Here is a 13,971-nt window from a genome sequence, read left to right as displayed (position 1 = left end):
AGCGCTGCTCAACAGCCTGCTTAACTGTATACATATCTTTCTCTGTAGGCAAGCCTAAAGATGCGGGTTCGGCTGTCCTACTCCAGTCAGGGCACGCTCTTCCAGGACACGGTACAGATCGACTCCTTTCCAAGTCCGGCCTGGAACTGAGAGCTGCTGCATGTTAAGGCACTGATACAGTACTTTGTGAAGGGAGTCACAGTTCTTAACTTATTGAGAATTATTCCTCAATAATTTGATGTCCTGCGGTTTTATATTATGTTTTTATATTACTTTAAAAGGAGTAATGAATACCTCTGAGAAGTGAGGACCACTTTTACAAGCAGTGCTATGGAAGCCCATTTCCGCCAGGTACAGGAGAAAGAAACTGGCTACAGTTCTGACAGCAGTTTATCAAAATATTCATTTAGTGTTTAGAAAAAATGACTTATTTTCTCAAAATGTTGAGTAAATATCTGGAAATAATGACTTTGTCAAAATATTTATCGAAAATCTTGAAATATCGCATTTCTTTCTCAAAAAAGATTTGACTCAGTATCACAAATTAGTGACTTATTTTCTAAAAATATTGACTTAATATGTTGAGATAATGACTTTTGTTTTCAATGCCTCGGAATAATGAATACTTACTTTCTCAAAATACTGACCTGTCTTCTCAAAATAGACATAATAACTGAAAATAATGACTTATTATCTCAACATATTTGCTTAATATGTTGAAATAATGATTGTTTCTGGATACTGACTTAATGTCTTGAAATGTTGACTCGGTATCTCAAAATACTGACTTGTTTTCTCAAAATATTGACTTAATATCTGAAAATAATGACTTAATTGTGAAACAAATTGATGTAATATGTTGAAATAGTGACTTATTTTCTCAAGATATCAACTTAATGTCCTAAAATCATGACTTATTTTGTCAAAATAGACATACCTGAAAATAATGACATTTTCTCAAAATATTTAATATCTTTAAATAATCCCTTTTCTCAAAATAATGGCTTAATATGTTGAAATAATTATTTTCTCAGGATATTGACTTAATGTCTTGAAATGTTGACTTAATTTTGATACAAATTGACGTAATATGATGAAATAGTGACTTATTTTCTCAAGATATTGACTTAATGTTCTAAAATAATGACTTATTGTCTCTGGCTATTGGCTGGAGGTTAGGGAACCAGCCTTGTGACTGGAAAGTCATGGCTTCGATCCCCTGAACCGACAGTATGTGTGACTGAAGTGCCCTTGAGCAAGGCACCTAACCCCCAACTGCTCCTCGGGTGGCGTGGATGGGGATGCCCACCACTCCAGGCAAGTGTGCTCACTGCCCCCTAGTGTGTGTACGTGCACAAGTGTGTATGTACGTGCACAAGTGTGTATGTGGCGTTTCACTGCACGGATGGGTCTCAAAATACTGATGTAATATCTCAAAATTATTACTTACTTTTTTGAAATATTGATGCAGTAATAATGAAATAATGGCTTCTTTTCTCTGGATTTTTAGAAGCTATGAGGAAATAATGAGCTACTAAATTTTTAGAAAGTAAATATTACTTTAGGATAATAATTCATTATTACGAGATAGAAAGTCATTCTTTTGATATAATAAGTCAGCATTTTGAGAAAGTAAATATTATACTATATAGTATAAACCATATAGATACTGTGTGAACATTTTGGCTGCCAGAAACATAATTGTGGCCAGTTTTTTCTCCACTGTGTGCAGGGAATCATGCATATGTGGATTCCATCCTGCGCTTTACTGTTATTTCTCTGAAGCCAGGCACTAATGTGCTCCATCATTAGAAAAACTGCTGCTATTTCATGCATGTTACACTTCAGACAGCACCAACACACTATCGATCAATCTTGTACATGTTCAGGTATTTATTAACTGCCTAGGAGGAGTATGGGTGAGACTGGTCACTCATTGCATCAAGCCATCCTACACTGACCAGACAGCGAGCAGGGCTACATGCTGTTACAGTAATGCTGAAAGGACTACAACCTCAATCCTTTCTGACTGCCTTACCCTGTTAAAGGGGATTCCACTGATTTTCCAAAACTTCTGCATCATTTAATTGAGATGTAAACAAAGTCATGTAGAGTAGTTTGATATGAAATGCTTTGTTCTAGAGAAACTTGCTGCTTGTCCACTGTGTGGTGGAACCAGACCAAAGAATTTAATGCATCCAAAAGCTTCCTCACAGAACGTTATTACACAAAGTGGTTATGAATGTGCTGGTTGATACCCAAAATATTGTTTTACTCCCATTTTTAGAAAAGATTCTGGCCTGAAATGTATTTTGTGAGTTTGGACCACACCCTAAACTGAGCTGAGGAGGAGGTCTGAGAAGCTTGGGCAGGGGTTCTGGAGCAGCTTGCTGAGATCCTGAACGCCAGACTGCCAGTCCCTCAGCAAGAGCAGTAATGGAGGAGTGGGAGGAGATGGGCTAGTCACGGGAAACTGAAGGGAGAGGGGTGAATTTATAGGGCATAGAATGTAGAGAAGGAGGGGTTTTGGATGTGATCCTTCCCCCAAACTTATTTCATAACTCCATTCTTAACAATTCAGTTATGCTGAAGAGGTACATGCAGGCTGTTATGAGGCAAAATAGCCACCAAGTACATCTTATTTGGATTTAGCACTGGTTTAACATTACATATACAATAACGCACATGTTGATTTACTGACTCTGTTGTAAACATCACCACTGTAAAGAAAGAAATCAGAGTACGTTTCTCTAAAGTCCATCATTCCACATCAAACCACTCTGAATGACCCTTGACCATTGAATGATGCAGAATTTCTGAACAATCAGTGGAATTCTCTTTCGACATGCCTTCCTCTGCACCCGTCCCATTCCGACCCATTCTGCGACACCCAGAGCTGAAGCAGATCCCATTTTGAGTTTGTTTGTGACTGTGAACTTCTACTGTTCTATTGAATCATCACTCATTTTGTGTGGATTGAGTTGGTTTTATTGCCTCATCTTATTTTTAAAATAAAAGTGTATTTCAAACAAAAGCAGGATGGCTTTTATTTTTTCTTAATCTGAAATTCTCACAAATCAAAGATTAGGACACATAACCTTACAGTCAACGTCAGTTGAGAATGAGCCACAAAGCTAAATCCTTTTATTCGTTAGAAAAATAACAAAATGTTTGCAACATACTCAAAAATAAAGCACTCGAACATAATGGACTAAAGTGAACAGGCCTTGCCTTTCAACACTGTTTTGTTTCTCTCCTTTGCAGAGGCTGACGGTTAAAGAAGCTCTGATGATTTGCTGAAATGGTGGCATCAGTACATTAATGTGGCTCAAAGTGAAGTTCCACTTGCTGTTCAGACTTCTAAATAAAAAGAATATCTAGACTTGTTCTGGATGTACGAAATCGCATGCTCTCATCATACGTAGCCATAATCAGTTCTGTGAGGAGCACAAGCTGAACAGCCGTTCCGCGAGCTCCGAGAAACTAAGGGGTCAGTAGATTATCCCGCCTCCCCTGAGCGCGAGGACTAGATGTAGTACAGATCCTCCTTGGATCTTGTAGTCTGATGCCGTTTTCTCATCGTTCCTAAAAGACAGAACGTTCAAAGTAAACGAGACAGGCGAACAGGGCTGTGGTTCAACAGTTCACGGACAAGTTAAGTACATAATATTGAGTATAATGTTAAGATTACATCTGTTTTCCACTGTAGATCAGCCTTTGTTGCTGTGGCGGGATTCCCTCCTTCTCTTCAACCCTTTCCTTGATCCTCTCTACCTGGATTAAAAAAAAATAAATAAAAAATTAAAGCTGCAATTCAATGAGTCACATTTGGAGAAAGCAGACATGGCAGATGTTGCTGTTAGCATCCATACCTTATCCGTGGGCTCGATGTCGATCTCTATTTCTTTGCCTGTGAGCGTCTGGAAGAAAGAAAACACCTAAGTGGTAAGATCTTCAGAATGTGGGGTCTGTCTCAAGAAGTACGTTCAGCAGAGACAGAGCTTCAGTTCTAGGTTTGAACTTAACAAAACCTGACGAATGGAACCGCAGGTAACTTGTTTAATGAAGGCAGTTAACGGCAGCTTTAGATTTTTTTAGTCTTAAATCTAGTTGATATCAAAAATCAGAATCACTTTATTTCGGCGAGTATGTTACACATGCAAGGAATTTGTCCTGGAGAGTGCACATCCACCGACTGGCCACTTCATTAATTACCCCTTTGTATCCCCACTATTTGTCTATTTTATCAGCTCCACTTACTATATAGGTGCACTTTGTAGTTCTACAGTTACAGACTGTAGTCCATCTGTTTCTCTGCATACTTTATTAGCCCCGTTTCACCCTGTTCTTCAATGATCAGGACCCCCACAGAGCAGTATTTGGGTGATGGATCATTCTCAGCACTGCAATGACGTTGACATGGTGATGGTGTGTTACAGTGTGTTGCGCTGGTCTGAGTGGATCAGACAGTTTTTAAACACCTCAATGTCACTGCTGGACTGAGAATAGTCCACCAAAAATATCCAGCAGATGAGCTATCGTCTCTGACTTTACATCCACAAGGTCGACTAACAAGGTAGGAGTGTCTAATAGAGTGGACAGTGAGTGGACACTGTTTAAAAACTCCAGCAGCACTGCTGTGTCTGATCCACTCGTACCAGCGCAACACATACTAACACACTACCACCACCACCACATCAGTACCCACTCATTCACTAGACAGAATTTCATTGCTCACACAGTGCTCTACAGAAGGAGAAGGGAGCCACTTGAGATTCAGCCTATGATCTAAGACAGGGCTGATATCTCTGGCTACAAAAGGATATTTTTAAAAAGGAAATTCCACCAATTTTGCCAAATTCCTGCATAATTAAATGAAAGAGTTTATTGCCTCTAAAAGCTACTTCACAGATATGTACAAGAAATAGTTATGAAGCTGTCTGATGCCTGAGATGCTGTTTTACGATAGTTTGAGGAGGTTTTTTGGCCTGAAAATAGCTTGGATATCATGGCGGAGAGCTACATACAGACTGGCAAAATCCACCACAAAGAAAACTTAATGTTTCAGATTTACCCCTATCTTATCATCAACATTACATACGTTGTTGACATCTTGACCCCTGGTTCCTATCATCCTCAATGTAAAGATAGTTGTTGTTAAAGGGGGACTCCACCAAAATTTGAGCATAATTAAACAGATGACATATCAGCAAAGCAATTCAGAGTGGTCTTGTGTGAAATGCTTCATTCTACAGAAACAGAATCAGAATTGTTCACAGTGTTGGTGACAGGAACCAAAAGTCCCACATAAAATAATTAGATGAAATGGTTATGAGTACTGGGCCCGATGTGATAGAAGTTTTGTGTAAATGTATTTTTATCAATTTATTTTAATCTATTCATGGCGGAGGGATACATGCAGGGCACTGTAAGGCAAAACAGTCCCTAAAAGAAAACTTAGTTTTTTCAGATTTAGCTCTATTTTACCATTATAAAATAACACAATAACACAAACACTCAGAGGACACGTGTAGGTCCACTGGTGGGTTTAGTTGTGTTGTAGACATGGCGACCCCTGGTTCCTATCACCACCACTGTAAAGGACACTGAGCAAGTTTCTCTGCAATGAACCATTTTCACATCAGACCACTCTGAACGACCGTGTACATCTCAACCACTGAATTACGGCGTTGTGAAAAATGGGTGGAATTCCCCTTTCAGTGGGAATGCTGAATGTAAAAGCACTCACTAGAGTCGGACAGTTTTTACTTGCTTGAGAATTATTTGAAGCCCTTGCAATCTTTTTCTTTGTTCTTCTTAGACATATTTATGTGCATTTCAATAACCATAAACTAGCTATTTTTATTTAATAAAAAAGAGGATGAATTTCATGAGACTAGAAGCCAGACAGGAAGCGGTTATACTTATCTTAGCAATATCCCTTCATTAGTTTACAAAAAAAAAATGTAATAGACGAGGCTAAAACTGTCTTAACGATTTTCCGTTCCACCTTAAATGGCGCAGCAGTGCCATTCTGGCATTGTAGCAGCTGTACAGAGCCACAGTATAACTGCGGCGCCACTTAAGGTGGACCGTGAAATTCAATTAGAAAGCCAAATACAGCTACAACGACAGCTTTGTGTGAAGCGACCGGGTCAGTAATGTCTAATACTCACCCAGGACAACGTTATGTATTTAAATGACGAACCAAAAGCGATAAAGTCTTGCTTTATCAGCCGGAGAGCGGCGTTAGCAGCCGTTAGCCTGTAGAGGAGAGCGAGTCTTACCTTAACCTTAATCAGCATTTTGGAGGCTCTACTTCAGAACAGACCCGTAAAGCGCTGCTACTCAGTAGTTGGAGACGAGTGTGTTGGTCCACCGCTCAAACTAGACTCGGATAAAATGAATAAAGTTATCAGAGCCGCGTTTGTCGCAAAATAACAAATACAGCCACGACGTGAAGGTGATCTCCTTCGTCTGTAGGAAAACGACCAGAGCAGCGGTGTACCGCCCCCAAATGGAGACAAGCGGCGCAGTGGGTTACAACCATAGATCAGCCGTAACAACAAAACCACCTCCTCATTTCTACACTCTGCCCATTTTATCAGCTCCACTTACCATATAGGAGCACTTTGTAGTTCTACAATTACAGACTGTAGTCCATCTGTTCCTCTGCATACTTTGTTACCCCGTTTTTCAGTGGTCAGGACCACCATGGACCCCCACAGAGCAGGTACTATTTGGCTGGTGGTTCATTCTCAGCACTGCAGTGACACTGATGTGGTGGTGGTGTGAGTGGATCAGACACAGCAGTGCTGCTGGAGTTTTTAAACACTGTGTCCACTCACTGTCCACTCTATTAGACACTCCTACCTTGTCGGTCCACCTTGTGGATGTAAAGTCAGAGACAGTAGCTCGTCTGTTGCTGCACAGTTTATGTTGGTCATCCTCTAGTCCTTCATCAGTGGTCACAGGACGCTGCCCACAGGACATCTCGCTAACTGATTTGTGCATGCATATTGAAAAATGTGGAATTCCCATTTAAACCAGTGTCAACAAACAAGCCATTTTAGATGGGTTACCACATTTTTGAATGGCTAATTGCATGTTTTATTAAATTCAATGTTGAAAAATGTTAAAAAGAAATAAGAATTATTATTTTTAAGGATTTTTAAGGCCCATATGCACCCCCTATCACGGAAGTTTTCAGTGTACTACCATAAGCATTGCTTTTTTCATCGACTGACATGGAGCACTTTAGTTGTTGAGCTTGCTGTTAACAGGTTTAACCCAGTTTTTCAAATATTACCTCCCATTTCTGTATAAAAGAGCTGCCTAGATGGTTTGAAAGGTTTGGAGTTTCAAACTCCAAAAGGCTGCAACTGATGGCGCCACTAGGATCCAAACAGTTCAACCCAAAGTCCTTGACGTTCTGCCCCTGCCAGGTGCTCGTTGTTTTAAGGCTGATTGGTTGGACCGGAGTGAAATTATATCAGCTGCCCTCGGTGAGGCGAGGCCAGGCCAGGCCAGTGCATCAGCAGCTGCTTACTCTGTTCCAGCTCATCAAACATGCTTTTCTTAAGGCAGTGTTTTCTTCTTTGTGTAACTGCAGTGTCAGTGTTGTGCTATGAAGGTAGTAAGAGCTTTAAGGCATGCATGGTCTTTTACTTTGATATTGATAAAATCTGATGTTTACTTATTTTCCTTTTTTCTTTAATATCCAGACATTTATATAAAATGTACAAACAACTCAGTCATGGTTACATGGAAGGTCAACAAAGACCTGGCTGAAAAGCCCTTCAGGCTTCTCCTGGGCAGCTGTTTTCCTTCCAAGTTCATACGGACAGCTGATGGGGGGGAAGCAATTTACCAATACCGCCTGTCTGAATGTCATTTCCTACAAAAGGTACATCAGACCTCACACTGTGTAAAGAATAATGTGTTGTGATCCTAATAAGTACTTTTGTCTCTTGTCAGAGAACCCAAAAGAAGCTGATCTATGAAAACGAGTTGGCCTTCAGGCCAAAGCCTAAGCCAAACCCTGCTGCGTTCACGTATCCTGTTGTGTGCGCTTCGGAAAGGTACCGTTGCTATTGACTCACTGAAGTATTTGAGTTTTAATCCTGTCACTGATCTAAGACGCATCTTTAGGCCTGAATGGATCCATCCCTTTTTGAGGCCAGGCTTCCATGGTTTGCGAGGTCAAGGAAGCTTGATCTTCCACATAGGTCTTCTGAATGGTAAGAGTCTCATGGGTTGCTCCAATTTCATGTCCATAGGATATATATTTGATGACTTAATGTATTCAACAAATATTTAATTATTTATGCTCATTTTCATATCTTAAAGGCAAATCTAATAGAGGACATTCCTTTTTGGTCCTTTAAATGTGTGTAAATGTTATGGGTAACACTGTCCTTTTTAACATATTAGGCCAGTAATCCTACACAGAACCCCACACTTAATGTGTCTGTCATTCTATGGATACGTCCATTTTTGTGTCCCTAGCATTTACATATGTTACGTTTCATATATTTCATAAAATATGTTTGGGTTAAAATTTATTTATGATTTAAAATAAAACAAACTTAATTTAACAATTACATCATTGTGAGCCATGATTTTAGCAATAGTGGTTTTTAAATCAATTATATAGAGTTCCAAGCACCACAGAAGTGCTTGTCCTCAGTCATGTGTGAAGGGTAAGGCCATATTTTGAGGTAAAAATAGATTTTTCTTCTATTTTAACTGCAATAATCCATGCATGACTATAAAATAAATGATTTTAAATGACACAAACAATTTATAAAATATGTAATGAAAGTTGTGGTCCCCAGAAATCGTGTCACTGGTGATACTGAAACAATCTCTTATTTTGAAATAAAAATCAAACTGATGACATCACTTGACTTTTTTTACTTTTTACCTATTTTCTGAGGATCTATGAGGAAAAGCACATGGTGAGTCCACTGTGTCTTTTCAGTTATCAGAAATTTTCTCATTTAGCTCATGATTTCATATGAAGCTTTTAGTTGACGTCACTGGTGTGACCGACTTTATCTACTTTATTCTTAGGTAATTGTAAACAAATAGAATACAAATGGATTAAAATACATATTTTAGTGGATATTCTGTGATTGACATGTGGTTTGATGCTCTGTAGCAGCCATTTTGTAAAATGCATTTTTCATTAAAAATGTCACTGATGTTGCCTTTATGTGTAACGCCAATGACAATCAGTAACACCAGTGACTCCTTGGGATAGAAAAAAGTGGACGTTTCTGTAGAATGACCCATATAGTTAACAGGTTCTTTTTCTTGTAACACACACATTTTCTGGTGCAAAACGGAACCTTTTTAAAAGGTTCTTTTAAAGAACCATGTACAGTGTTAGAATAGAAGACCCTTAAACTTAAGGGTTTCACACTCAAATGGTTCTTTGAGTGTCCTTTTTATAAAAATCAATGTTTGTGATGCCTAAAGAACCTGTTACAGGATGGTTCTTTGGAGTACCATTTTTTGCAAATGAGGTGTGAATGTGAAGCATCCTTTTAAAGACCCTCCACATAATGCAAAGGTTCTAGGAACAACCCTTAGATTGGTGCATTATATAAAGGTTCTTGCACTCAAGTCACTATCAAATATCTGTAGGTTGTTTTTTTCTATGGTGTTGCTTAAAGAAAGTTATAGTGTGTTTCTTAGAAAATGTAGACCTAGCTAATGCCAAAGCATCATACATAGCATCAAAAAAAGGTTCTAGTGAAACCCTATTATTGCTATATGGAACCATTTTCAACAATTTAAGAACCATTTAGCCGAGTATTCAAATGAACCATTTGAGTGTACTTGCAAGCCCAGCATTTCACAGTATATATTTATTTATATCCTGATTATGATGGATCATTTCTCTATTTTAAAGTGGTAGAACCATGTATTATATATTGATAAATGCATCAAAGATGTCCTACAGACATGAAATTATGCACAGGAATTATAGCACAACTTCCATACAAATGTGGTGGTGGCAGAATTGATCACTGTGCCTCAAATGATTCCAAACAGATGACCTAAGTGGCCCGGCCCTCTCCGATTCCTTTCCTGTGGGTTCCTTTATTCACATTTGGGCTGCAGTGGAGCAGCAGGCCCATCAGCCCCTAATGCTCTATCTGGAAGAGTGTGTGGCCTCTACAACCCAAACACTGGGACCAGAGTCGCTGATGTATCCAATCATCACTAACGAAGGGTATGTTTTAATGAGGTAGGAGGCACAACTCCCTTCATGGTGATTACTAACCCTGATAGCCTGTTTTCTTCATAGATGTCTTGTGGACAGTAAGACTGGGTACTCCAGGTTCTTGCCAAGATATCATTCCTCTTCAGTTGTGCTTCAGTTACAAGCCTTCAGTTTCGCACTGGAACAGGAAGTAAGTGGTTCCTTGTGGCCAGTGCTTGTTTCCATAGTTCAAGGCCTTTTACCAAGTTTGGGAATACAAATGGGACAAAATTAATACATAAGGGGAAAATTAAACATCTTTTGGGGGGAACCCAGTATTCTCCTAGGTCAGGGGTCGGCAAGATCCACCATTTTGTCCTTTCAACAAAAATCAATCCACCTAGGAGGCCACGTCATTTTATGTCCTATTATTTAAGTAATGTTTTACCTTCTTGGCCATTTTAGTATGTGCTTGTGTCTTAGTATAGGCTAAAAAATAAATAAACAGACGAACTGTGCTCTGCTTTAAGCTTTATCTCAGCTATAGCTGCATTTCTCGCATCTCTGGCAGGAAACTTTTCCAAAAGTAGAAGAGTTTCTTGTAAAATGTCTCAATGTTTGGCTTTTTTACGAGGCTCAAGGCCAATCCTCAGTCGCCAGCGTCATCTTTGAATTTTCCCGTTCCACCTTCCACAAACATAAACCTTTTTCTAGAAACGTCAAGTTGAATTTGGGGTTTACTATTTAATGTCTTCACCAAGAAAAAAGCGATGTTATTTTATTTTTTGAATTTATTTGTTTGGGCAATAATAAACAATTTTTTTTTTTTGACCCCACAATTTTTAAAATATTCACGTCAAGTTTACTGCATGTAGCCCTTCGCTCTGTCCATCAGACTGAAGGCTTTTCTTTAAAGAATGGCTTATTAAAAGCCACATTGGACCTGACGCTGTTGTAAGCTCTGGGAGAACGACATTGGAGTAATGAGTTTGCAGTGCTGTAACACAACTGACTAGCCAAGTCAGGTTTTCATTGACTGTGTTAAAGTTGATGGTGCTAATTTAATCTGTTTTGTTTGCATTTTATTTAACAACTTACATTCGGTCTGAATTCATTAGCCTCAAGTCTCCTGTGGAAGTGGAAGCGGGTCATCTTTAAGTAGTACACACTAAGATGGTTATCTTATATATAATTTTTTTTTTTTTTTCCTAACTAAACACAAGATCTAAGATCAGGTTTCATCAGTTCATGTAATTCTTTTCAGTGTTATATAAAAACTCATATTTTGGCCCATATTATCAAAGTTCTCAATGAACCACAAGATCAAAATCTGACTTTTGCTTAAATGGCTCTTTGCATTGTGAAATGGTTCTTCAGATTAATGGATTGTGTTGTATGTTTCTACGTAGAACCTGTCTGAAAATGGTTCTATATAGCACCAAAAAGGCTTCTTCTATTCTTACAATGTCAAGCTTGCAACAAAACACTTTTTGGTGCTATATAGAACCATTTTCAAAATAGTTCACATTCCCATCAATCTGAACAATTTTACCATGCAAAGAACCATTTTAGCATGAAAAGGTCCTATTTTGAACTCGTGCTTCTAAATGGAAAAGTTGGCTTTACTAAAGATCCCTTTACGAGGGTTAAGTTCTTACGTCTTCTTACTGGTTCTTCTGCTTTACTACCAGGTGTACCTCCACTGCAGTTTAGTAGTATGGGACCCTGAGTATCCAAATGAAGAAAAGAAGGCTTGCAATTACAATAAAGACCTTGGAGGGTAAATATTAATTTCTACATTTCAACCAGCACATTTTTTACTGATCAATTTCTGCTCAATTATCTGCCTTTTCCACTGACAGATGGGAACTTTTAGATGACCCTTCAATGAGTGACCTGTGCCGCTGCTGTGATTACAGCTGCTCGCAGCGGGTGAAGCGGGGTTTACAGTCAGGTGAAGTATACGGTTTGACATTGTTTTGAGTGCTACTGTGAGTTTCTTGTGACTGGATGTTTCCTGGCTGCAGAATTCCGAGGCCTAGCTCAAAGCGTTGTATTAGGACCACTGACTATAACGGCAAGCCCGTCAAGACATGGCAATCCAATTCAAGATGGTCATAACAGCTAGAAGGTTGGTTAAATTTAACATTATTATTCAAGCCTGCTTTGACTTGCTTAATATCCTTTTGTTTTTGTTTTTTTACAGTAAAGAATAAACGATTCGCTGTATCCACACTTAACGCTGCTGTAGCTTCTTGAAGACGTCATACCTGAGTTCTGCATGTATGATTGACCACTTTTTCTCCACCATGTATGGGGTGGTAGCGTAAAGAGGATTATGCCTTTTAAAATGAGCTTGTCTACAACACCTCCTGGCCTTTTGTTCCAAAAAAAAATAAACTAGTAACAAAAAACGAAGGTCTTTGACTTGTAAGAATCTTTTGTATGTGCTGTGAATGTTTACTTTCCTAGACAGTTTCTGATGCTGTTACGTGCTGAGAATGTATTAAGCCAATCAGAACTCAAGATCACTTTACTCTTGCCCTTAAAAGGAGAATGTGGGCTTTAAGCTTTGTGAAAAAACATTAAATAACCCTAAATTAATCATGATGACTTCCGTATTCCCATATGCTGCATAAGGGACTGAAGACTAAAGTGGAGCATGAACACAAATGTTTTAACATAGCACTGGGTTTCCCTTTGCAGGTAGTAGCGTGTTTTATTTTATTTTATTTTTTTTCTTCTCCAGTATTTGCAGTCTGTATAGACTGTGGTGGTAATTCATGTGCATTTTGCTTTAAAATAAATGCACACCCCCTTCCTTGGTGTGATATGTGAAATATCTTCCGTTAGTCCAGCCATATGAAGGAAATAAAGCAGCAGGAGCGTTTGTGTACTGTAAGTCTGATGTGAAACTGGAGCTACTGGAATTGGTTCTTTTAGTACAGAATTTTTTTTTCTCATTATAAATGAAAGGGACTTCTTGCTATTGCACCAAAAGAGTTAGCCAGCAACTATCAGCAAACTCCTACATTGTCCTAGTAAAAATGCATGCATATGCAATAAGACTGCTGAACTCTAAATAAATGCTGCTTCAATTCTTTTTTTGATTACTCCATACCTGGGAGCTACAGTGCAATACACCCTCTTGTGTATATACATATTTAAAATGTATTTCTGTTGACATGAATATGTTTACATATGAACCACACTCTGCACTACATTGCACTTTGCACTATGTTGTATTACTTATAATTCTCCCTGATCTACTCTGAGCCTATGCAACGTAATTTTGTTCTAATGCGCACTGTATGGTGTAAATTTGAATGACAAAGTCTGTCTAAGTCCAAGTCTAATGAAGCTATCAGCTATAAATTCACTGGAGATTTTTAGGAAGTTTTTTTTGTCAGGATGGAAACACTCCTGCTACCCTGATAGCAAGCTTGTATCGAAGTGGCTCATAAGGACCACCCAGATTACGGTCTTTCATACAAGGTCCAACTAGCTTTGACAGATTTTAAATGTGCATAGCCTTTTATTTTCAAAAATAAACGAGAGAATTTTATGACTAGGCCTGATACGACTTGAAAATGTTGCTGTCACTGTGCTAGGTTGGTAACAGCTTACTCAATTGTATAACTGACTATGATATTGCTGTTAAAATTATTTACTGAAAATTCACAAATGATTAAAGAAATGAAGGGAAAGTAAATTGGACTGTGAGTGGAAAATGAGTGATGAAAGGTGCCACAGAGGTC

General features: G+C 38.6%; 3 protein-coding genes across 3 annotated transcripts in view; 2 read left to right on the top strand and 1 right to left on the bottom strand.

The window, feature by feature from the left end:
- ap1g2 (adaptor related protein complex 1 subunit gamma 2) overlaps positions 1 to 519 on the top strand; it is a 37,698-nt gene extending 37,179 nt beyond the window's left edge. Inside the window, exon 22 of the mRNA XM_036596494.1 lies at positions 49 to 519. Coding sequence (XP_036452387.1) covers positions 49 to 150 — 102 coding nt within the window. The 3' untranslated portion in view covers positions 151 to 519. The remainder of the gene's footprint in view (positions 1 to 48) is intronic.
- Positions 520 to 3,030: 2,511 nt separating this feature from the next.
- nedd8l (NEDD8 ubiquitin like modifier, like) lies at positions 3,031 to 6,507 on the bottom strand. Its single transcript, XM_036596495.1, has 4 exons — positions 6,288 to 6,507; positions 3,873 to 3,920; positions 3,692 to 3,774; positions 3,031 to 3,585 (listed from the first exon to the last, which is right to left on the bottom strand). The coding sequence occupies exons 1-4, from the start codon at positions 6,303 to 6,305 to the stop codon at positions 3,492 to 3,494; spliced, it is 243 nt and encodes an 80-aa protein (XP_036452388.1). The 5' UTR covers positions 6,306 to 6,507; the 3' UTR covers positions 3,031 to 3,491.
- A 1,034-nt stretch (positions 6,508 to 7,541) lies between these two features.
- On the top strand, positions 7,542 to 12,341 carry zp3f.2 (zona pellucida glycoprotein 3f, tandem duplicate 2). Its single transcript, XM_036595990.1, has 9 exons — positions 7,542 to 7,633; positions 7,725 to 7,906; positions 7,978 to 8,081; positions 8,152 to 8,240; positions 10,063 to 10,243; positions 10,319 to 10,424; positions 11,905 to 11,993; positions 12,076 to 12,167; positions 12,241 to 12,341. Exons 1-9 carry the CDS (start codon positions 7,570 to 7,572, stop codon positions 12,339 to 12,341), a joined length of 1,008 nt encoding a protein of 335 aa, XP_036451883.1. The 5' UTR covers positions 7,542 to 7,569.
- The last annotated feature ends 1,630 nt before the right edge of the window (positions 12,342 to 13,971 follow it).

Source organism: Colossoma macropomum, unplaced genomic scaffold, assembly GCF_904425465.1.
Source record: "Colossoma macropomum unplaced genomic scaffold, Colossoma_macropomum, whole genome shotgun sequence".
Taxonomy (NCBI): Eukaryota; Metazoa; Chordata; class Actinopteri; order Characiformes; family Serrasalmidae; genus Colossoma; species Colossoma macropomum.
This window is presented reverse-complemented; position numbering and strand designations above follow the sequence as displayed.

What these genes read in the sequence shown, in the direction of transcription:
- zp3f.2 (XM_036595990.1), top strand. Translation starts at nt 7,570, where the DNA reads ATGCTTTTCTTAAGGCAGTGTTTTCTTCTTTGTGTAACTGCAGTGTCA. An exon ending in CCACATAGGTCTTCTGAATG is followed by an intron (nt 8,241 to 10,062) that starts GTAAGAGTCTCA and finishes GATTCCAAACAG; the next exon opens with ATGACCTAAGTGGCCCGGCC. An exon ending in TACAATAAAGACCTTGGAGG is followed by an intron (nt 11,994 to 12,075) that starts GTAAATATTAAT and finishes TTCCACTGACAG; the next exon opens with ATGGGAACTTTTAGATGACC.
- nedd8l (XM_036596495.1), bottom strand. An exon ending in ACATCGAGCCCACGGATAAG is followed by an intron (nt 3,775 to 3,872) that starts GTATGGATGCTA and finishes TTTTTAATCCAG; the next exon opens with GTAGAGAGGATCAAGGAAAG. An exon ending in ATCTACAGTGGAAAACAGAT is followed by an intron (nt 3,586 to 3,691) that starts GTAATCTTAACA and finishes TCTGTCTTTTAG; the next exon opens with GAACGATGAGAAAACGGCAT.